This window comes from Chaetura pelagica, unplaced genomic scaffold (genome assembly GCF_000747805.2).
Source record: "Chaetura pelagica isolate M959 unplaced genomic scaffold, ChaPel_1.0 scaffold39, whole genome shotgun sequence".
NCBI lineage: Eukaryota > Metazoa > Chordata > Aves > Apodiformes > Apodidae > Chaetura > Chaetura pelagica.
This window is the reverse complement of record NW_009954614.1, coordinates 455,551-474,442: the sequence shown is the minus strand read 5'-3', so window position 1 is coordinate 474,442 and position 18,892 is coordinate 455,551. Positions and strand designations below refer to the sequence as shown.

Genomic DNA, 18,892 nt, shown 5'->3' with positions numbered 1-18,892 from the left:
CAATAGCAAAACCATTACTTGACATTCCTTTTAGTTACCAGAACAGACAGGAACAGAAAGAGCATCCTGATTCAGGATCAAATGCAGAAATCAGGGTGGATGCCCAGCCAAGCTGCACGCTCAGCAGGTGTCAGTGGCCTGTGCTGACTGCTATCGTTCACAGCTACTTTGGAGTTAACCCCACACAAAGAATCTACATTCTTTGACACATCCTGCAGGCAAAGGCCCAGAGTTGGGCCTTCGCTCATCTGTACAACATCAAAGCAACATACAGTTACTTACCATTACAGTATCACAAATCAGAAAGGGAATACCCAAACCCCATGTCCCCATTTTGTGCAGCTGATTTTTTCTCCTATCCCAGAGGACTCACTGAAACAATCTACTTTTGAAACGCATATCTGGACCACACCTAAACCAGTCATTGGACTTGGACTGTTTTCAAAGGCTGGTAATGAGCTAGCCTTATGAGTCCTTTGTACTGCTAAAAGCATTTCCCCCCTCGCTGCCAGTGCCACACATGAGATTCTACTTCTAGTCAACATCTGGGATGCAGAAACCTCACACACTGAAGCAATACATGGCTCTCCTGCTGTGTGAGAGTCCTTCCAACAGTTACCCTTGCAGCAAATAGATGTTACTTAAAGGAGACCTGAAGACAATGCACATTGAGGACTTGGTGTTGGGGTTGAATGTTCTCCTTCCTCTTACACACGAGCTATCGTGATACATGCGTAGGTCTTAAATTGGGCTGGTATTTAAAGCTGAACAATGGAAGGGGTTCCCAATGCCACAACTGAATTCAATAAAGCTATACAACAATTCCACTTGGGAATAGGCTTGCTGCCGTCTTGAATGAGCTAACAGCAACATCTTGTAATAAAAAGGGCTCTTTTCCAAAACCAGTGCTTTGCAGACAATGCACAGAATTGGCTCCGGCTGCTTCTGACCACCGACCCACCTCACTGCTGCCTGCATCCCAGCACGTCTGTGCTACACAAAGCCTGAGCTGTCCTCTGCCATCAGCACATGCAGCATGTTAGGGGCTGAGAAAGGCACTGCTACTTGTGAAACAGATGTGCTTCAACCGCATTTTATGCTGTTTAGTGCCTCCATTTTGGGGAACACAAGGGCTCCTCTTCGCGAGAGAGGAACTGAACTGAGAGGTGTAAGCCACAAAGCACAGGAAGATGTGTTAGCTTCCCACACACAGCCTGCCAAACACACTTCTCCCAGGGCTTGGCCCTCAGGGAGGGCTGCCAGTAGCCTCCTACTATGCCAAACTGCAGAACTGCTTCCCTGTCAAATTACAGGCTGAGGGATTTGGATGAGACCTACCATTTCATGTCAAAACTTCATTCTGCATTAGCAGAGCAGAGTCCAAAAGCCTAATGCGAAACAGAGACCTTTAATCTGAAAACCAGGCTCTGACCAGGTGGGAAGCTGCAGCTCTACTGCAATCACTGCATCTGTGTAACCTAGTGACCAGCTCTCAACCTCGAGCTGTACATCCTTCTCACACGCCCACGGCTTTTGGTGCTAGGGTGTTTTTTTTCTGTTTGTTTGTTTTCTAAAAATGTGTTAAGAAATAGGAAAAAAAAACACCAAAAAACTCCTAACATTTGAAAACTGAATTGAGTAATCTTTAAAGTGTAGTTTCGTAAGAGCTACATTGAAGGGCGTAGATCATATAGACTGAGTTTGTGTTCTGCAATCAGGGAAGGAGGAAGAGTTTTGCAGAAGTTGGTCAGTGCTAGAGGGCAGTGGGCTGAGCAGTCACTTGCTTCTCTTTGACTGACAGCATTATGGTCAGCTTATCTTGGATGAACTGACATAGGAGCATATCGATATATGGGATAAAGGCACAGATGTGACAGCAAGACTCTCAGAGGCCTATATCCTGCACGTATAAGATTACAAGATGTACCTATGTACCTATACAAGAAGGCTGTATCTACGTTGTGCCGAGTAGTACAATGTATTCTGATTTCCTGGCCATAAAGGACCTCGTATCTCACCTTACTGCTACAGTAAGTCACTTGACTGCAAGAGATGTGCTTGGGTGGACAAAACCAACATGACCTGCAAATCACATGAAGACTATGTGCACATATCATAAGCACTTATCCTGTATCTCAAAAGGCACCAAGGCAACGGATGACCACACGCACTTTGAACTGGACTATCTGGTGTGTTATACACAGCCCACAGGACACTTGTGTGGTATATGATGCCACTTTACTGACCCATGATTTGAGATGCCATTAGGTGGCGAAAATGTTTTTTTTCTGTTTCTGTAAAATAGTAAATGAAACAGCATTATGGCAAGTATATGCTACCTTATTATTTCAATTTTCATGTCTTCTGCTTGTACTTTGCTTTAAGATTGAACCTTGGCTGTAGGCCTAATACAAGCAGCCCTGTATGCTTAAACAGCACGACAAAATCAGTGTCTCACTGGGTACTAAGCTTGCCAAACTATATTATAAAGACAAGTCAAAGAAAAACCAACCAATGCAACTTGTAAAAAAGACAGCAACTTTGAGCCCAGAACACCCAAGATCATGTGCTGACAAGTGACCACATGCATGTGTGCATGCAGCCTGGCTTGTTCCTAACCCAAGAACTCCATAAGCCAGAAAAACAAACTTTATTCTTTTCCCTGAGTAGGAGTTTGTTTATCGCAAGTACTTGCTTCAGACATCTGACTAGGAAAAGAGTTCCAAAGTGTTATTTTTCTTCAATAAAGTCCTTACGTATTGAATAGGCTTGAGGGATTTGATTGTAGCAGTCGGGCAGCCACAGGAACTGAGGTCAACATAGAGGCCTTCTTCCAGCACACAGTGATTGTCAGTGATTTCCCCTCGGTAATACAGGAGCCAACTACAAGATTAATGTAACAAAAGAGATTAGCTGCTCTAGCTGCTTATTAACAGAAAGGGTTTTTTCAAGATTTAATTCTTGCTAAGGAAATAAGGAATAAAAAAAAAAAAATAATTGTTCGTTCTTGTTAAGCTTAAAAGGTGACTTGAAAGGCTATTTGACAAAGTAACCAAAGCAGGAAAATCAAATTGTGTGAAATTTTGCTTCAGAGTCACGAGACGTGAGTGGAATGCAGACACTTCTATTGTACCAAGTTTTCAAAATCTGGAATAAATTCTAATTTGAGTTAAAAAGAGTCACAGTAACTGTGCAAACTTTCCACAGGGGAAGCAAAATGCATACTACCCAAACCAATGACAGGATGACAGTTACTGAGATACATTGCAAGACAAAGGGTCTAAGACATGATGAAGTACGATGGGCATGTGTTATGCACTTTCAGCCTTCTGAAACTTGGTAACATTTTTTAAAAAAGTTTATATTACTTAAAATGGTGGCATGTAAAACAACAGACTTACCATCCCCGAAGAACCTTAAAAGAACATGGTATGAATGATGGAAAATCAGAAACTTCTGCTGTGAAATCTATACATGCTCCTTGGAAATGTGTATTACTGAAAGCTTTGAGCTACAAGAACAAAAAACAAAACCAATGACTAGAAGGAAAATGAACAGATTATCATTAATGCAAACAGAGACAGCTGTGGTCTTAGAGAAGTACCCATTCAGTTTACAAAGATACATTAAAGAGAATGAATTATCATTTAAAGAGTCTTTTATATTTCTACAGCTGCTTTATTATTAGAAAGATGATGTGTTTTTTGTCTCTGGGCCCAGTAACAGGATGCTTCCCAGTGATGCTGAGACAGTGGAATCAAGTATAAGTTCAGCTGCAGCTGAAGTGGGCCCAGAGAAAAAGAGAAGGCTAGGACTGAAGGACATTATCTTCCATCCAAAGTATCCCTGAACTGCAGCTAACTCTTGCTATACAGCTCAGCAATTCAGTGTTCAAAACAGGACAGGGAAGCACTGGCCAAAAGATACAGGCCTACTGCAGCCAAGGTGCCTTGAAATCTTCTGTGACCACAGTGATGACTGGTGGTTTCCCACTTGAAAACTAGTAGGAGAAATTCTGGGGGAAGTGGGTACAGCCTGGTAGACACACCATAAGCTTCTGAAGTTCTCCTTTGCTGTTTTTACATGTCATGGTGAAGAACTTCAAGCCATGCTGAACCATACTCCACCTGTAAGATGTGATCAGCTCACTCTGAAAAAGCAATAAAGTTGAAAGTGCTGGAGTAGAAGAAAAAAAGGGGGGGGGGAGGGGAAGGGAAAGCCAAAAGGAAAGGGGGGGAAAAAAATGACACAGTCTATGATCTATAGTAAAGTTGCCTAGAATTCAGTACTCTCAGGCTGCCAGTGTGTAACTCAGGTGAGTTTCACTTTAAAGCCTGAAAGAAAGACTGGAAAAGAATGAGAAATTCAACTGTATCAAGAGAACAAACAGCTCATATTCTGTAATGGAAGAAAAACACGATGGCTGTTGCAAGAGCTACTTCCCCCTTTCTGCCCCAAATTGGCCTAACTTACTGCCAAATAAAAGAAACCTAGTGCTTTTGCCAGTACAGAGTGAGAAGGCCAAATACAAGTATCAGCAAATGATTTTATGGAAAAGCTCAGTCTGCGTTTTAAAAATAATTGAATAGGTCTCCTGTTAGAAAAAACAAGAATAGCTTAACCTGGCCTTGCATGCTGTAACTGCAAATTGAAAAACACAAATCAGCCATAATATAATGAATAATGTGCAACTGATTTTTCTGTAAATATAACTCCATGGCTATCTCACAAAGCATCTATTTAAGCTGTAATTATATAGTATTTCCTACCCACTTAGAGCTTTTTACAAAGAAATATATATCCTTTCTTTCACAGGCCAGATGCTATGCAAGGCTTTTAAAAAATATCTGCAATTCATTTTTATACAGAATCTCATGTATAGATGGTCTTATTTTAACAAAAGCTGGGGTGAAGCACTGATTCCTCAGTGAAAATATTGTGTATTAGCAATTAGTCTCAAACTGCAGCTATCTCTGCTGTCAGGGTTTGACACTACTAAGATGAGCTTTCACTTCCCAAAAACTCAAAGGACAGCATGTTAAAATACAAACACAAGTTATCACAACAATTACCTCTGCTTCCTAAACCACCTGACAAGTCAGCTGCTATTGAAAGAGGCTGGGCAAAATCAAGATTTTTAATAAATAAAATGAATGGCTTTTTAGAGTTGGTGATTTCAGGTATTCTTAGATTATATGTACTTTCTTTCTTAGGGAGCCTGGCAGTAGGAAAAGGTCAGAGGAGTTAATGAGAGATATAAGAAAATCTAGTTGCTTTTCAATTTCTTGATGAGCAACTAAAAACAAAAGTGAAAAGAAGACAGACTCTTCCTTGTAGACAGCAAAAACAGTTCCCTTAGCTCAGACATTTGTTTATTACAGGTGGGAGAATGTATAAACATTCAAAATAACTGGTATATGGCTTATACATGAGTCAAACATTAGGATGCTTAGGGTTTTGGTAGCTCATATGTAACAGGATTTTAAGTTCCAAACTAAAAGACTGCTACATATATGGAAACTTTTATTTTACTTTGCGTGGGATTTTTTTTAATATTTATCCTAAAGATCATCCTTATTTTTAGCAATTACATTTTCCCATTTCCCCTCCTAAAAGAACTATAGCATTTTGAACCACATTCTGCCTTCCCTAGCTTTAGGGCAGAATCCTATGAAAACAAGGGCTAAGATATGTCAGGATATTATTTTTTTAAAAAAGACTGCTATAAGAGAACACAAAATGCAAAACACTTTTTGCAACACTAGAAGACTTCTGTATTTAAAGGTGCCTGTGCATAAACACATAGATTTTTTCACATACCACTGGAAATAAAGAGACTGTAAAGCAAAATTTAATGAAACTTCAAAGGTTTGACTATTTTCAACATCTGCAAAACCAGATTAAATCACTCATAATAATATTTTTTTGGAGATCCTGAAAAATCAAAAGAGTTGCAGATGGAGAGAAAATAATCTTCAACTGTTTGTATCCCACTGTCTTCCTCCGATTCGGTTATTTCATCCGGTATCATCAACTAAGGCCTCACTGTGAACATACTTGTAAGTCTTTGATTTGGCCACAAACTGCCATATGAACAGGTCTGGCAGGAAATCAGTGTTTAAGACTAAAATAATACACCAATTATGTCTTCAGATAGGAAACATTTCCTGCAGACCAGGGTTAACCATAAAAATGTAGAAGGAGAATACCTGGAGAAAAGGAAGGGTGTGGTTCACCTGCAAAGTTGACCTACAAAACAATGTCTGCATTTCCCATGTGCTGATGGCTATTATATCCATTCAAGGAAGGCAAAGCAAAACTGTGTCCAGATGACAAAATACATCAGTTTTCTGAAACAGAACCATTGAGCTCTAAAGCCTCATTTATCTGAAAAAAAGTGTCATGTTTCTTGAAATGAAGTTTTTTAAACTGACTTAATTAAAAGCATTTCTTAGAGAGAGCAATATAACCACTTAAATCATCACCCATGCTGGCAGCACACTCCAGGGCAGAAAAAAATAGAAAATAAATCAAACCACTAATGCAGGAAGCAGGGAGAGCCCTGTAGGGACAAAGTTGAAGAAACAGATCATCCTTGGTGATGAGCACAGACACTTAGAGAAGGTTTTTGGTTTTGAAAACTATCATAAAGGAATATTAATGGAACATTAATGTATGATAAAGAGTGAAAGAGCAAGACCCTAAACTAACTTGTTCTTGAGACCAGAAGTGAAATAATACGAACTTGCTTCCTAAGTTCTCAGCAAGTCAGACACGACTTACAGGAAAATAGTTAGAATGCACCACAGAAGAGATTTATCACAGCTTTGTTATATTCAGAATGTGGCCAGTTATGACAGGGAGACTATAAAAACAGAGCTAACAACAAGCAAGACTAGAAAACCCAACCTCCCTGGGTTGATGCACGTGAAGGTTTGAAGAGTGCAGTTACATTTTCTGCAGTTTATACTTTCTTCTTCACCTGATATGTGAACAAGATAGTGACAAACCAGATGCAATGCAAAATAATGGAAAGAATATATGCCACAAAGAGAAAGATGAATGCTTATGATGGTGAGTTTCCAGAAACAAGAAGGAAAGAGGAAGAAAATGAACAGCTATAGAGACTCAAAGTCACTCAAAACTTACTAAATCACTTGCATTTTTGAGGACAGAATATGAAAAGTTCTGAACTGGAATAAAGCAGAGTGGAACATCAGCAAAGTCAGCCTTTATACATCTACTAGTTTCCTCCATCAATGCACTGCTGTACGGAGATAATACTGAGCAAGACATTCAACATTACCTGTATTTAATTATTAAATGTAGTTTAGTGCTACAGAATATTATATAAATGTCAACATACCAAATGTGGAGGCTCATTCATTCCAAGAGGTTCCTGAAATAAAAAATATATTTATATGCATATAAATAAAAAAACCAATAACAATTAATTTCCTAGAAGACATGGCAAGTTCCTGAAATTTTCTACTTGGAACTTCAGAGCAGAGGAAAACACATTTCCCATGCTCTTGGCAAAATTCTCTCCCCCAGCCTCTGCCATCAGCTCCTGTAAGCCCACGACTACTTGCCTGACTCTTCAGTCCTCTTCCACACAGAGAACATGCATCAGCATTAATCAGTTTATATAATGTGGATTAGAGGCCACATATAAATGTATCTTTATTTATTTCTGAGATTATTTCTTGAAAAAGAGACAGAATTCAAAACAACAGGAGACTGGGACACCCCTTTCAACATGTACTCTTCAAAATAAGGTTAAATGTTTTTTCCATTTTCAGTGCAATACCGTAATTTATTATATGCTCATTACTGAGAATTGCCTTTGTTTTGCATTATGGCTTTGACAGTTCTGGCATTAATCTAATTTGGGCAAGTTGCACTACCTCGGATTTAATAATGGATTAAGACTATTTCCTGTCTTTATTCACTATGTGTATTACAAATATTTTAGCATAAAAACAAGGGGGAAAAATTCAGACCTGTATTATACAACAATAAATGGGCCTGATAAATTCTGAAGCATTTTTATATATGTTATCAAATAGGCATTATAAGTTACTATGCTTTAAGGCAAATTGATCTTCCTAGGCTAGTTTATTCTTCCCATGAATGCAGGCTGCTATGGGGAAGTTGCTATGTTATGCTGATAACTTTCTCAGAAGATAGAAAGAACCAAAGTCTCAACTTCAGTCTCCATCCTGAACAGACTCACTGTATGTTCACAAGAGCATGTAACAAGAGGACAAGGGGGTAATGGTTTCAAGCTAGAGAAATGTAGATTTAGGTTGGACATTGGGGAAAAAAAGTTATTTAATATGAAGGTGGTGGATCACTGGAATAATTAGTCTAGAAAGGTGGTGGGGGCCCTGTCCCTGGAGACATTCAAGGTCAGGCTTAATGGCAGCTCTGAGCAACCACGTTTAGTGTGAGATGTCCCTGCTTATTGTAGGGGGGTTGGACTAGATGACCTTTGGAGGTCCCTTCCAACCCAAGACATTTTATGATTCTATGTCATCCACAAGGGCCTTTAACTTGTTTCCACGTAAACTGACTAAACAGTATAACCCACATGGTAACATTACCATACTCTCTAATCTCCTAAGGTCACATTTCTTTTAAGTTTTGCCCTTAAGTTCTGGTAACTCACCAACTTGATAGGTCGAATTGACAAGATGATTTTACTAGATCCTCCCCAGTCAAAGAAACATTTATATTTTCCTTTCTCCAACACATATTGCTCTCCACAGAAATGTTTCTGTTGATATGCGACCCACCTGCAGAATGACACAAAAATTAACTGTAAACACCACATTTTTCAGTGTCATTTGATGAACATGTTAAGAAGTTAAATAGAACAATTTTCTGAGGTTTCTTGGTAAGTCCATCTGACAGACAGCGTAACATAAAACACTATGAGAGGTGCAAAACTGTCACACACTTGATTTTCTGCTTCTAGGTTGCAAACAGTACTGTGACAAAGACACAACTTTGGGTCTCTGCCTTTCTATCACATACACATTCAGTATGAGATGATGCCTTGTTTAGAAGCCCAGAGGAAAGACACTTAAAGTTTTTGAACCTCTTCTGTTCAGCATCCCCCCTTTCTTCCAACTTTTCCAGCTGGATTTAAGAAAAAATGGTGCAAGAAAGAGAAGTAAATAAGGATGTCGTGATAGGATGAGAAAAGCAGAAGACTTCAATTCCTGGCAGTTTATGCTTCTCCCACCCTGCTTCCCTGTTGTGCTTTAGGAAGAAAGAAAACCCAACTATGTGAGAGTGAGGGTGCCTCCAGCCCTGCACACATGCTCATTGGCACTGGCAAAATCAGATGGAGACTAGTTAGAGATGCCACTAACCTGGCCACGTTTGGTGGTGCATTCGCCTCTTAGTTGCCCAGCACCCAGGACTGTTACATCAAGGTTATTAGGGGGCATCTCCTTTCCTAGTCATTTTAGCACCCATTTATGAATCTGCTTGTCATTCATCTAATGCTTTTTTAAACCTCCTGGTCCTATCTCCTAACACAGCCTACTTCAGCAGCAAGTTCCAGACACTTTCTGCCTCCAGTGTGTTTCAGGCTTTTTGTTCCCCATCTCTGCATCTGTTTTAAAGCCATCTTCACCTAGTTCTGTAAAGCTTCCAACAACAGTTCTCTTGCAGGATTCTGCGAATGCTGCTGCTTTAAGCTTGTCTACTCACTTTGGGATTCTACAGATTTCATTCATTATCTGTCTTCAGCCATCTCTTCTCCCAGTTGAGTCCCAGCCTTTCATCCTTGTATCTCATCCTCATGAGACACTGGTATCTGATCGCATCCAATCTCTATGTGAGCAGTTCAAATCCCTCAACTGTTGCTACCTGTTCCTAAGTTTGAAGCTTTTTTAGTCTCACTACCCCACTAGGGTAGGCATGACAATGTTAACACTGTACTTTTAAAACTACTATTAACATCTGGAATTTCGACTCACATGATTCCATGGTGCTTTTTCCCATAACATATTTTATGTTTCAGCACACAGTATCATTCTTCATGTACACTACTACTCTTGTGCCTATAATAGCCTACTCTGTCATTCCTATAGAGTTGGCAGCTCCCCTGCTTATCCTTTCTGTGAACCTCTGCAGTATCTGCTCTATCAGAGCTGTAATTTCATTCCAAGCATTCTAGTTTCCCCATAATATTTTTTAGGCTTCTAGCACTTAAGTTTTGCCCTTGCTCTATCAGTTAATACTGCACCAACAGACATTGCAAGTGATCTATTTTACCTTCCTTATTTATTTCAATTGTGCTGTTTATTTTCCTCCTGGACTTCACACATGCACACAGAAAGTTAGGCAAGTGCACTGTGTAGGCTGTAGCAGCTTCAACCAGGTGCTCTTCCACATGCATTGGTTTAACCCCTTGCTTTTAGCTTAGGTAGTTCTCTAGAGAAGTGCCAGCAGCCTGACTTATAAGGCACCACCCATTCTTCCTGTACAGGCTCCACCTCGCCTAAAAGGTATCTCACTTCTTAACACACCTAAAATTTCTCTTCTCTGTTACTGCCAAAGCTCCCCTATCATGAAACTACCTCTGGAGGGACATCACAAGCTCTGTCTACTAACAAGGATGCCCAGATCCAAGTCAAGACATAGGCATGAGCTTTAGAGAAAACCAAGTATCTGAAAGAAACACTGTTCTCTCCCAAATGTTTACTCCCTGTACTGTGTGAAATATACTCTGTTAAAAGATGTACCCAATCCCAACTGTGCACAAAAATACTTAATGCTTCAATCCATTTATTTCAGCAGACTTACACTCCACTTCTCACAAGAATCGATCCCGTCTCTGGGCCAAATCCAGCCATCTCCAAATCAGGAATTTCTTCGTTGACAATGTCTAATGCCTTCCCATCTTCATCCTCAGACTGAAAAAGTGCCACTGATGACTCTATGAAATCCTAAGAGGTAGCACAGGGGTTAGAAGAGAGAGAGGCCTGTCACTGCTCAGTGACACTTCACAAGATAAATAATTTTGGAAGAGAGTTGCAGCCTCAAAGATAGCATTTTGTAAAGCAGTGAAGGGGCTTAGCTCCCTTGTGTGTATCTTTATGGCATATTTTGGCATTGCAGGGCCTAGCTGGAAGCCTGGCAATCTGATATGGCCTTCAGTGGTTTCCACCGAAGAGAGGAAGAACTTGCTGCCCCTGAGCACCATCCTTTTTTCTATGAGGGTGACTGAGAGTGCAAAGAAGCCTGTGTGGGAGAGAAGGGTTGGAGATTCAGCATTGATCTTCTGACAGTTTCACCAATGACTACTCCAAGCATCCCCATCACTGTAGACTTTATGTTCTCCTTTCTAATCCCTTCCCAGAGACAAAGTAATTATCACAAAAGAAAAGACTGGTCAAGATCATCTTTCCAGAACAAGGGGTTTGCATTTTTTTGATACATCCATTGTATAACTCATCACTAGAGCTATAAAATAAATCCCACATTACACAGTGACGTTCTGTCTTACATGGCTGCGTGACATTGCTTCATGCTTTCAGCTAGCATACTTGCTTGACCAGATTACTTGCACAGCTTCAGATTATTTTAATTTGGGTTTCAAATTTCCAACTTTTTAAACACCTAGCAATTTAAATACATAGCCCAATCAATGCTTGGGGAAATGGAAAATAATACTTCCTTCAACTTCTAACAAAAAAGCATTAAATCAATGCCATTTAAGTGTTTCTGAAACATTCAGCAATCCTATATTAAGTTGAAAATAAGTAAGTCTTGCAAACAAGAGCCATCAAGCAAATACAGGAGCCAAAGCAGAGTCACAAACATATCAGTTGAAAATAAGTAAGTCTTGCAAACAAGAGAAAAGGCCATCAAGCAAATAGAGGAGCCAAAGCAGAGTCACAAACATATTAGGCCACCATCACAGGAATTACTGCACTAATACCTGCTGCTGGAGTACCAACCAGAGAGAAGTATGCTTAAGGCTACACTGAGAACACTTTGAAATGAAGGCCAGTACAACCATGCAGAGAGATTCACTTGGTCAGGTGAACCTGACCAAACAGGCTCTTTGGAGGACACCATGCCTTTGTACAGGATTCAATCATAATGAATAACGAAAATCAATTTTAGAACAAACATTTGAAGTGGATCAACCTCTCTGCACTGTTTACAGGATACTAAGGCGTAATGGAACAAATTCTGTAGTAAAACTGGTTTTCCTACAATGTTAACCATCTTTTTTCATTTATTTAAAAAGTTGTAACTACTTCACATATACACTAGAACTTAAAAGTGAAAGGTCTGCTTAAATCATCATGACCAACTGCAGCTATTTAGAAAAAAATTTACTAGTGCAGTTTTAGAGCAAATGGAAAACATCTACCCTTAACAGCACTAAAGCAAGGCCTTGTTAAAAGTTCCTGAAAACCCATTTAGATCAAATCTGCACATGATCTGACTAAATTTAAAATAGCAAAATCTACCCAAAATTGTAATAACATTTAAAACAGGTTTCAAATTCAGCGATCATTTCCCCCCCCCCCCAAAATTTCCACTACAGCTTCTGTTACAATAAGCAGCAGGAGGAATACTTTAAATTAGACTTTCAGACCAAGGCAAATAATTTTAGACTTGAAAATATTAGCGGGAAACCTCCAAAGGCAAAAAACATACTGTGCTCCACTGAAAGAGACTCAGAAACTTCAGCCTTTCCCTGATCATGACAGTCAGTGAGCAAAATCCAGCTTCACAGGTTCTCTCATTTGACACTGCAAAAAGGAAGGAAACACAACTGCCCCCCAAACCAGCACACAGTTCAAACTGCCGTTCTCCCTTGGGAACGAGCCCTGACCAATACAGATGCTGGTAACAGAGCTAGCAGTATGGTGGAAGATACAATTCTACAAGTCCTTTCTGTATCTGCTTTTGAAACACTTCCCCAATCCCCACATAAGAGCTTGTGACTGTTCACAGCATTGGCAGACAAAAAATGAAAACTCTGCAGTATGCCTACACGCATGTACATCTTGACCACTGTGCGGGGAGGGGCGACTCGCAACAATTCCTCTTTTGTGTGCAATGTCTAACCTTTCTGATTTGTCAGGAAATTAAATTCATGCTGCAGCTCAACTGCAGTCACTGGTATGTGTACAGAAACATGGATTTTCCTAGCACTAACAAGCTCTGGTGGAACCTGTCACGTCTAGTGTTGTGGTGCAGAAACATGTGAATAGCTTTGCATAGCAGTAAGGCACATTGCCAGAGCCAGTACTGACACAGGCTAACGAGGCACGGGGCACCCAGCCTGGCTCTCTGCAGAGCCACTTACGTGCTTCTGTACCACACTCCCTGCTCTGGGAGCACTCCACAAAGACATTTGATCCGACTGTGCCTGGAGCTGACTCAGGTACACAGGGCTCATTATCTTCAGCTTCATGCCATGTAAGCCAGCCTAATTCGTTTTCAGGTCTGAGCTGGCCTTAAAGTTGACACAGTCATGGTCACCTGGTGTCATGACCAAGCCAAAAAACCCAAACAAACAAAAACAACCCACAAAACAAAAAACAACCAAACAAAAAAAACCCCAAACAACTGGATTGGCCCCTACATGAAGCCACACCAGTGAGCACACATTAAGAGCAGGGTCAATGCCCAGCCCTACTCCCTACCTAAGCTGACCATGAATAATGCAACTTGGTTACATTTCAGGAAATCCTTAATCTTCTTCAGAGACTCTTGAATTCATCTGACTAAACCAGAATTTCTAGGGAAGAGCAATAAAGATCAGATATCCAAGAATACCTTCTGTGGAGTCTGGGACCACCACAACCTTCACCACATTCTCCCAATGGAATTTCTGAGATTACAGAGAAGAGCTAGTATGTTTGCTGTGCAGTGAGCAGCCTTAAGCACACAGTACTAGTTTTGGATTTTTGCCCAGGTTCCCTTGAAAACAAGAGTTTGGTACTAAAACATTTTTAAAATCCTGACCTTAAGTATCATATATAAAGTCATGAGGGGAGCATATGGGAAGCCTGAGTGCTGACGTATGTATTGCATGTCAGAGAGGTGGTCAATCTGTTGGTCAGGCTGAACAAGAAAATGCCAGTGAGTCATTTCATTGGCAACCAGCTCATTATGCTACAATTTCAGGAAAGGTATTGTTTATGCATTTTATTATCAGCATATATGTATTAGTATATATTTATATGCAAATTTGAATTATATATGTTGATACATGACTGCGAACGATACATGTCTTTAATACGTTGATGACCTGAACGTCCTAATTATTCTAGGCACGAGCCAAATTAAAAAAGACATGCATATATGTGGAAGGTCATCCCTACTAGGCACGTGTACTATTTTAAGGTTGTAATTATGTCACAGAATCATAAAATTGTTTTCTCCTTTGCCAGCGCATTTAAAGTTACTCGAGCATGCTATGTATGCCTTGAAAATCAAGAAAAACTTAAGATTAGTCAGCAACTGGAGAGGATTTTGGACATTCAAAATGAGTAGTTAGAAGAAAACTCCTGCCAGTTTTTCTCAGAAGCCTGAAAATAAATTATTTAGAGGACACTTTTCTTCAATTCAGTTTACTTTCCTATCTTAAAGTTACATGCTAGGTTCTGATTATAAATACAGCTTTTCCCAGGTGTCCTTCATAAAAATTAAAATCACAGATTGTGAATTTTGTGCCTTTTTTGGGGTTTACATTAATTTTATTTATTTTTTTTAAATAGTGGCTGTTGAGACAGCGAGTGTGTTCAAAATGCCTGTCTTCAACCTTCACAAAATTCCCAGCTCAGGAACATCTCATCTCCTCAGACGAGGAGATGATTAATCTGAATATACAAAACTGAGTAAACTCAGAGTGAAGAATCTAATTATCAAAATAAGCCACTTTTTGCAGTTGCATTTAAAGCTCACAGAGTTCCTATTATAATAAAAAAACCTCAAGTCCCCAGACAAACAAAAACCACCCCCAACCAAAGGAAATGAAGTAGTTCTAATCCCATGTTTCCCTGTCACTGAAAAGTCTAACTTTGCTTCTAATACTGGATTCTGATAGACTTGTTATTATTATTTAATCTATGCTCCCATTAAACATATTTTTGTAGCAGGGATTTTTCCATCATGATGATTTTTGCTGCCAAAAGTTTTTGGCACAAAAATCACCGAGACAGAGGGTAATGCTGTTTTAAGGCTTGCAGCAGCTGCTGTGCTGAAAAGCTATTTTTATTTTAATAAAGAACTACAGTGTACATTTACACGTGTTAAACTTCAAAGTAAATTCTATTCCAGAGACTCAAACAGTTTGAAGTGCAGAAGTGAGATACTTGGAAAATCTGGCAGGTAGACAAGGAATTCTGCATTACACATTCTTTGTATGAACTTTACAAAGGGTATTTAGAACCTGCTTCTGCTTTACAATGTATACAGTGCCATCTAAATTTTGGCAAGTAGGGGAAGAATGAGAGAGAACTTGCGTAAAAAATGGAATGACTAAACCCAAAGCAGCTGTACCATATATGAAGAATAACCTTCCTCTTTATGTATAGAACTCTGCATAATTTGTGTGATGTTCATAAAAGTACTTACAGCCTGAAGGAACCGAAAAGACAGGAGGACACTGTCAGTTCCCCCCCACGAGTGTCTGTCTTCATAATCTCCCTCCTCCAGCAAGTACTGATGGCCTTTGTAGCGTTCTTTATCATAGGCAACCCATCTACAGCAACCACACAAAAATAGAGGAGAAATAACTAAAAGCAGAACAACTGCACACATTTTCCATAATAAATGAAAAGGAAAGACAACAACCTCAGAACTCTAAGACAAGTATCACAGACTCAGCTAACAAACAAAGCAACACTTGTTTAAAATCACAACAAGCACCCATGAAGTGTTTTTTGTGGATCAAAATCCCCCCACATGATTCTTTCTCCAACAAGAGTTTATTTGTGTAATGCTTCTCCATGCACCACCTCCTCTCAGTCAGTCGTATTCCCAATACCAATACTTGGGACTACAGAGGCTAGTATGAATCTAGTGGCCAAAACACTAAACCACAAACTGTCAATGAGAAACAACAAGCAGTAGGTCCCTATCTATGGATAGACAAGTGAATCAAATATATACAATATAATTTAGAAGGTATCTATTTCAGCACTCAATGAATACAACTTTTTAAAGTATTTGGCACAAACAGATAAGGCTCGATTAAAAGAAGGCATTTCCACATCGACTTTGAAAGCTTTAATGGATCTTAATTTGAAAAAGTCCTTCCCCTTCTTTCTTTCTTGTTAGCATTTACATGATTAAAATGTCCTATTAAGTATTAGAACTGCTGTACAAATTCCATTGGCATTGAAATTTGTCAGGCAGTGGTAGCTTTCCTTTTTGTACTGTTTGGTTTACATTAATTCAGCTGTTTAGTTACCACAGCTGCTTAGTTTATTTTATTAAAACTAAAAGCCACCACAACAGAAGGAAGCATGATTTTCAGCAATGTGAGGCTTCCCAGTTATCAAATACCTAATGTATTTATGAATAGACTGAGTATTCACAATTACGTTTAATTTAGCGCTTTTAAGATTCTGACAATGGCCTGAAAAGATAATTATTATTGAATCTTTATACTGAAGTATTAACATTGAAATCCTCTGAGAAAAAAATGAAAGTTTCTGAAAACTTTTATTGCTAGGCTCTTTGGCAGAAGCAACCATCCTGAATGCCTTCAAACACTCCTGTCCTGTGAGATCTTGGGAGAGGTTGAAAGAACAACGTGTGGGGTTGGTAGCCCTCTAGGACAGCTGGCACCGAGCCCACCTCATGAGCTACAGATTGTGTCACACAGCCTGTTCTGAGCCTCTGTGTGCCTGTGACAGCAAGAGAGGCAGAGCAACACAGCATCAATCCAAGGCCTCAACAAAGGAAAATACGGGTGGATTCTTATTTCCAGATAACATGCAACACATGGCAAAGGAAAATCATTAGGACCATAAAATATTTTATAGATTCCAGCAGCATGAGATGTCAAATTGAAGACTGACCACTCCCACGTAAGGTCATTTCAGTAAATTAAGTAAAGACTATCAGAAGTATAAAGGAATATATATTAAAGCTCTGTGTGAACACTGCCATTAAGGAAAAAAGTGGCCTAATTTATTGACATCCAAATGGTCAACACTGACTTCACACCTCTCACACACCTAGTTTTACCTTCCTATATTCCTTTAGATAAATAAGCCATATGGAGAGGTAGTTTTATCCAAGGCTGATAACTGACAAGAGAAATATGTATTCCTTTCTTTAAAAAATGTTTTACCAGTGAGAGAATCTAATCAGCGTTTCTTAGCATTTAGTTATTATTTCCTATTTTGAAGTAAATAGACACAGAAGTGAAATATACTTACACTCCACCAATTACACGTATTGATCCAATTTCCTGAAACTCCTCTTCACTACCAAACAGAGCTGGGACAGAACTGATGTTTTCTGAAAACTCTTTGGACCACCCTCCAAAGTGAGTTTTCTCATATATTATAATCTAGAAAATATAATGTTAAACAATGCCTCGAGTATGTTCTGAACAGTAATCTAAATTTCGGGTGTGTGTATAATATGGAAGACATCTTTTTTCCCCCCACTCCCACAAGCCACCACAATGAAGAAAGTTCAGGGTTGCATTCTTCAGCCCTTCTGATTCTTGAGTGCCTTAGAAGCTGAAGAGACCCTATTTGGTTTTAGATAGGCTTGTCAGGCTATTTGCAGACACTTCCACAGAAGGATATTTATTCACATAATTCCATATACATAAAAGCACTCTGAAGTTGTATGACTGTGATTTAACCTGTTATCCAGTGCCTGGGCAATGTATATTACACTGCTGTGAATTCTACCTGGTCACAGCCAGACACTCTGTGCTTGACCCCTCAAAAGTACATGAGAGGTCTCTCTGTATTTTGCTTAAGTTATTTGAGTGACTACAGTTAACACACACTCTGGGTTCCTTATCTGCCAAATCACACAGATCAGCTATTACTAGTCTCACTGTTATCCAGTGCCTGGGCAATGTATATTACACTGCTGTGAATTCTACCTGGTCACAGCCAGACACTCTGTGCTTGACCCCTCAAAAGTACATGAGAGGTCTCTCTGTATTTTGCTTAAGTTATTTGAGTGACTACAGTTAACACACACTCTGGGTTCCTTATCTGCCAAATCACACAGATCAGCTATTACTAGTCTCAGTATTTTCTGCAAGATTTGTTTAGAAAAAAAATCACGAGGTGTATTTATACAAATACTCAGGTGTATTTGTATAATTAAAAGTTGCCTGAAGCATTAGAATGTTTCTGGAGAACTAGAAAAAAGAGGGAAAAGAAGCAATAACTCTGGATTAGCTTTCTGCTGCTCAAATCACAGAAGGGTCAGACTCTCACTCATGACTCTTGTATTAGGAACAGGTATAGGAAGGAAGGGCCCTATTCCTGCCCCCTTCCCCTTCCATTTAACTGACTGATGTGTGAGTCAGAAAAACACATTTTCTGTTGTAAAAGCTTTACAATTTTTCTACAGCAAATTAACATTCTCCTAACATGTAAAAAACCCCAAACTACTACTCCTACATCTCATGAAACTCTAGTGTGGACTTCACAGCACTAGTGAATTTTCCTTCAGCAGCAAACATCAAATACTTAAACAACACACACCCAACAAAAAGAAAATAGCCTAATTAAGGTTCTATATTTCCAGTGTGCTCATCTTTTATTCTCAGTGTCCTCAGTGCTTACCTTGACATTCATTGGCATCTGTACCTTTAGTCCACCCTAAAAGAAAGATGGGAAAAAAAGGAATTTACAGAAAACAA

At 39.4% G+C, this 18,892-nt stretch overlaps 1 protein-coding gene across 1 annotated transcript in view; it reads right to left on the bottom strand.

Annotated features, from left to right (window-relative positions):
• Nucleotides 1-18,892, bottom strand: part of CRYBG3 (beta-gamma crystallin domain containing 3) — a 100,842-nt gene that overhangs the window by 17,392 nt on the left and 64,558 nt on the right. The window contains exons 9-16 of the mRNA XM_010005500.1: nt 18,816-18,851; nt 17,436-17,569; nt 15,622-15,748; nt 10,822-10,964; nt 8,672-8,798; nt 7,367-7,399; nt 3,402-3,511; nt 2,757-2,883 (exon numbers count right to left, since the gene is read on the bottom strand). Coding sequence (XP_010003802.1) covers nt 2,757-2,883; nt 3,402-3,511; nt 7,367-7,399; nt 8,672-8,798; nt 10,822-10,964; nt 15,622-15,748; nt 17,436-17,569; nt 18,816-18,851 — 837 coding nt within the window. The remainder of the gene's footprint in view (nt 1-2,756; nt 2,884-3,401; nt 3,512-7,366; nt 7,400-8,671; nt 8,799-10,821; nt 10,965-15,621; nt 15,749-17,435; nt 17,570-18,815; nt 18,852-18,892) is intronic.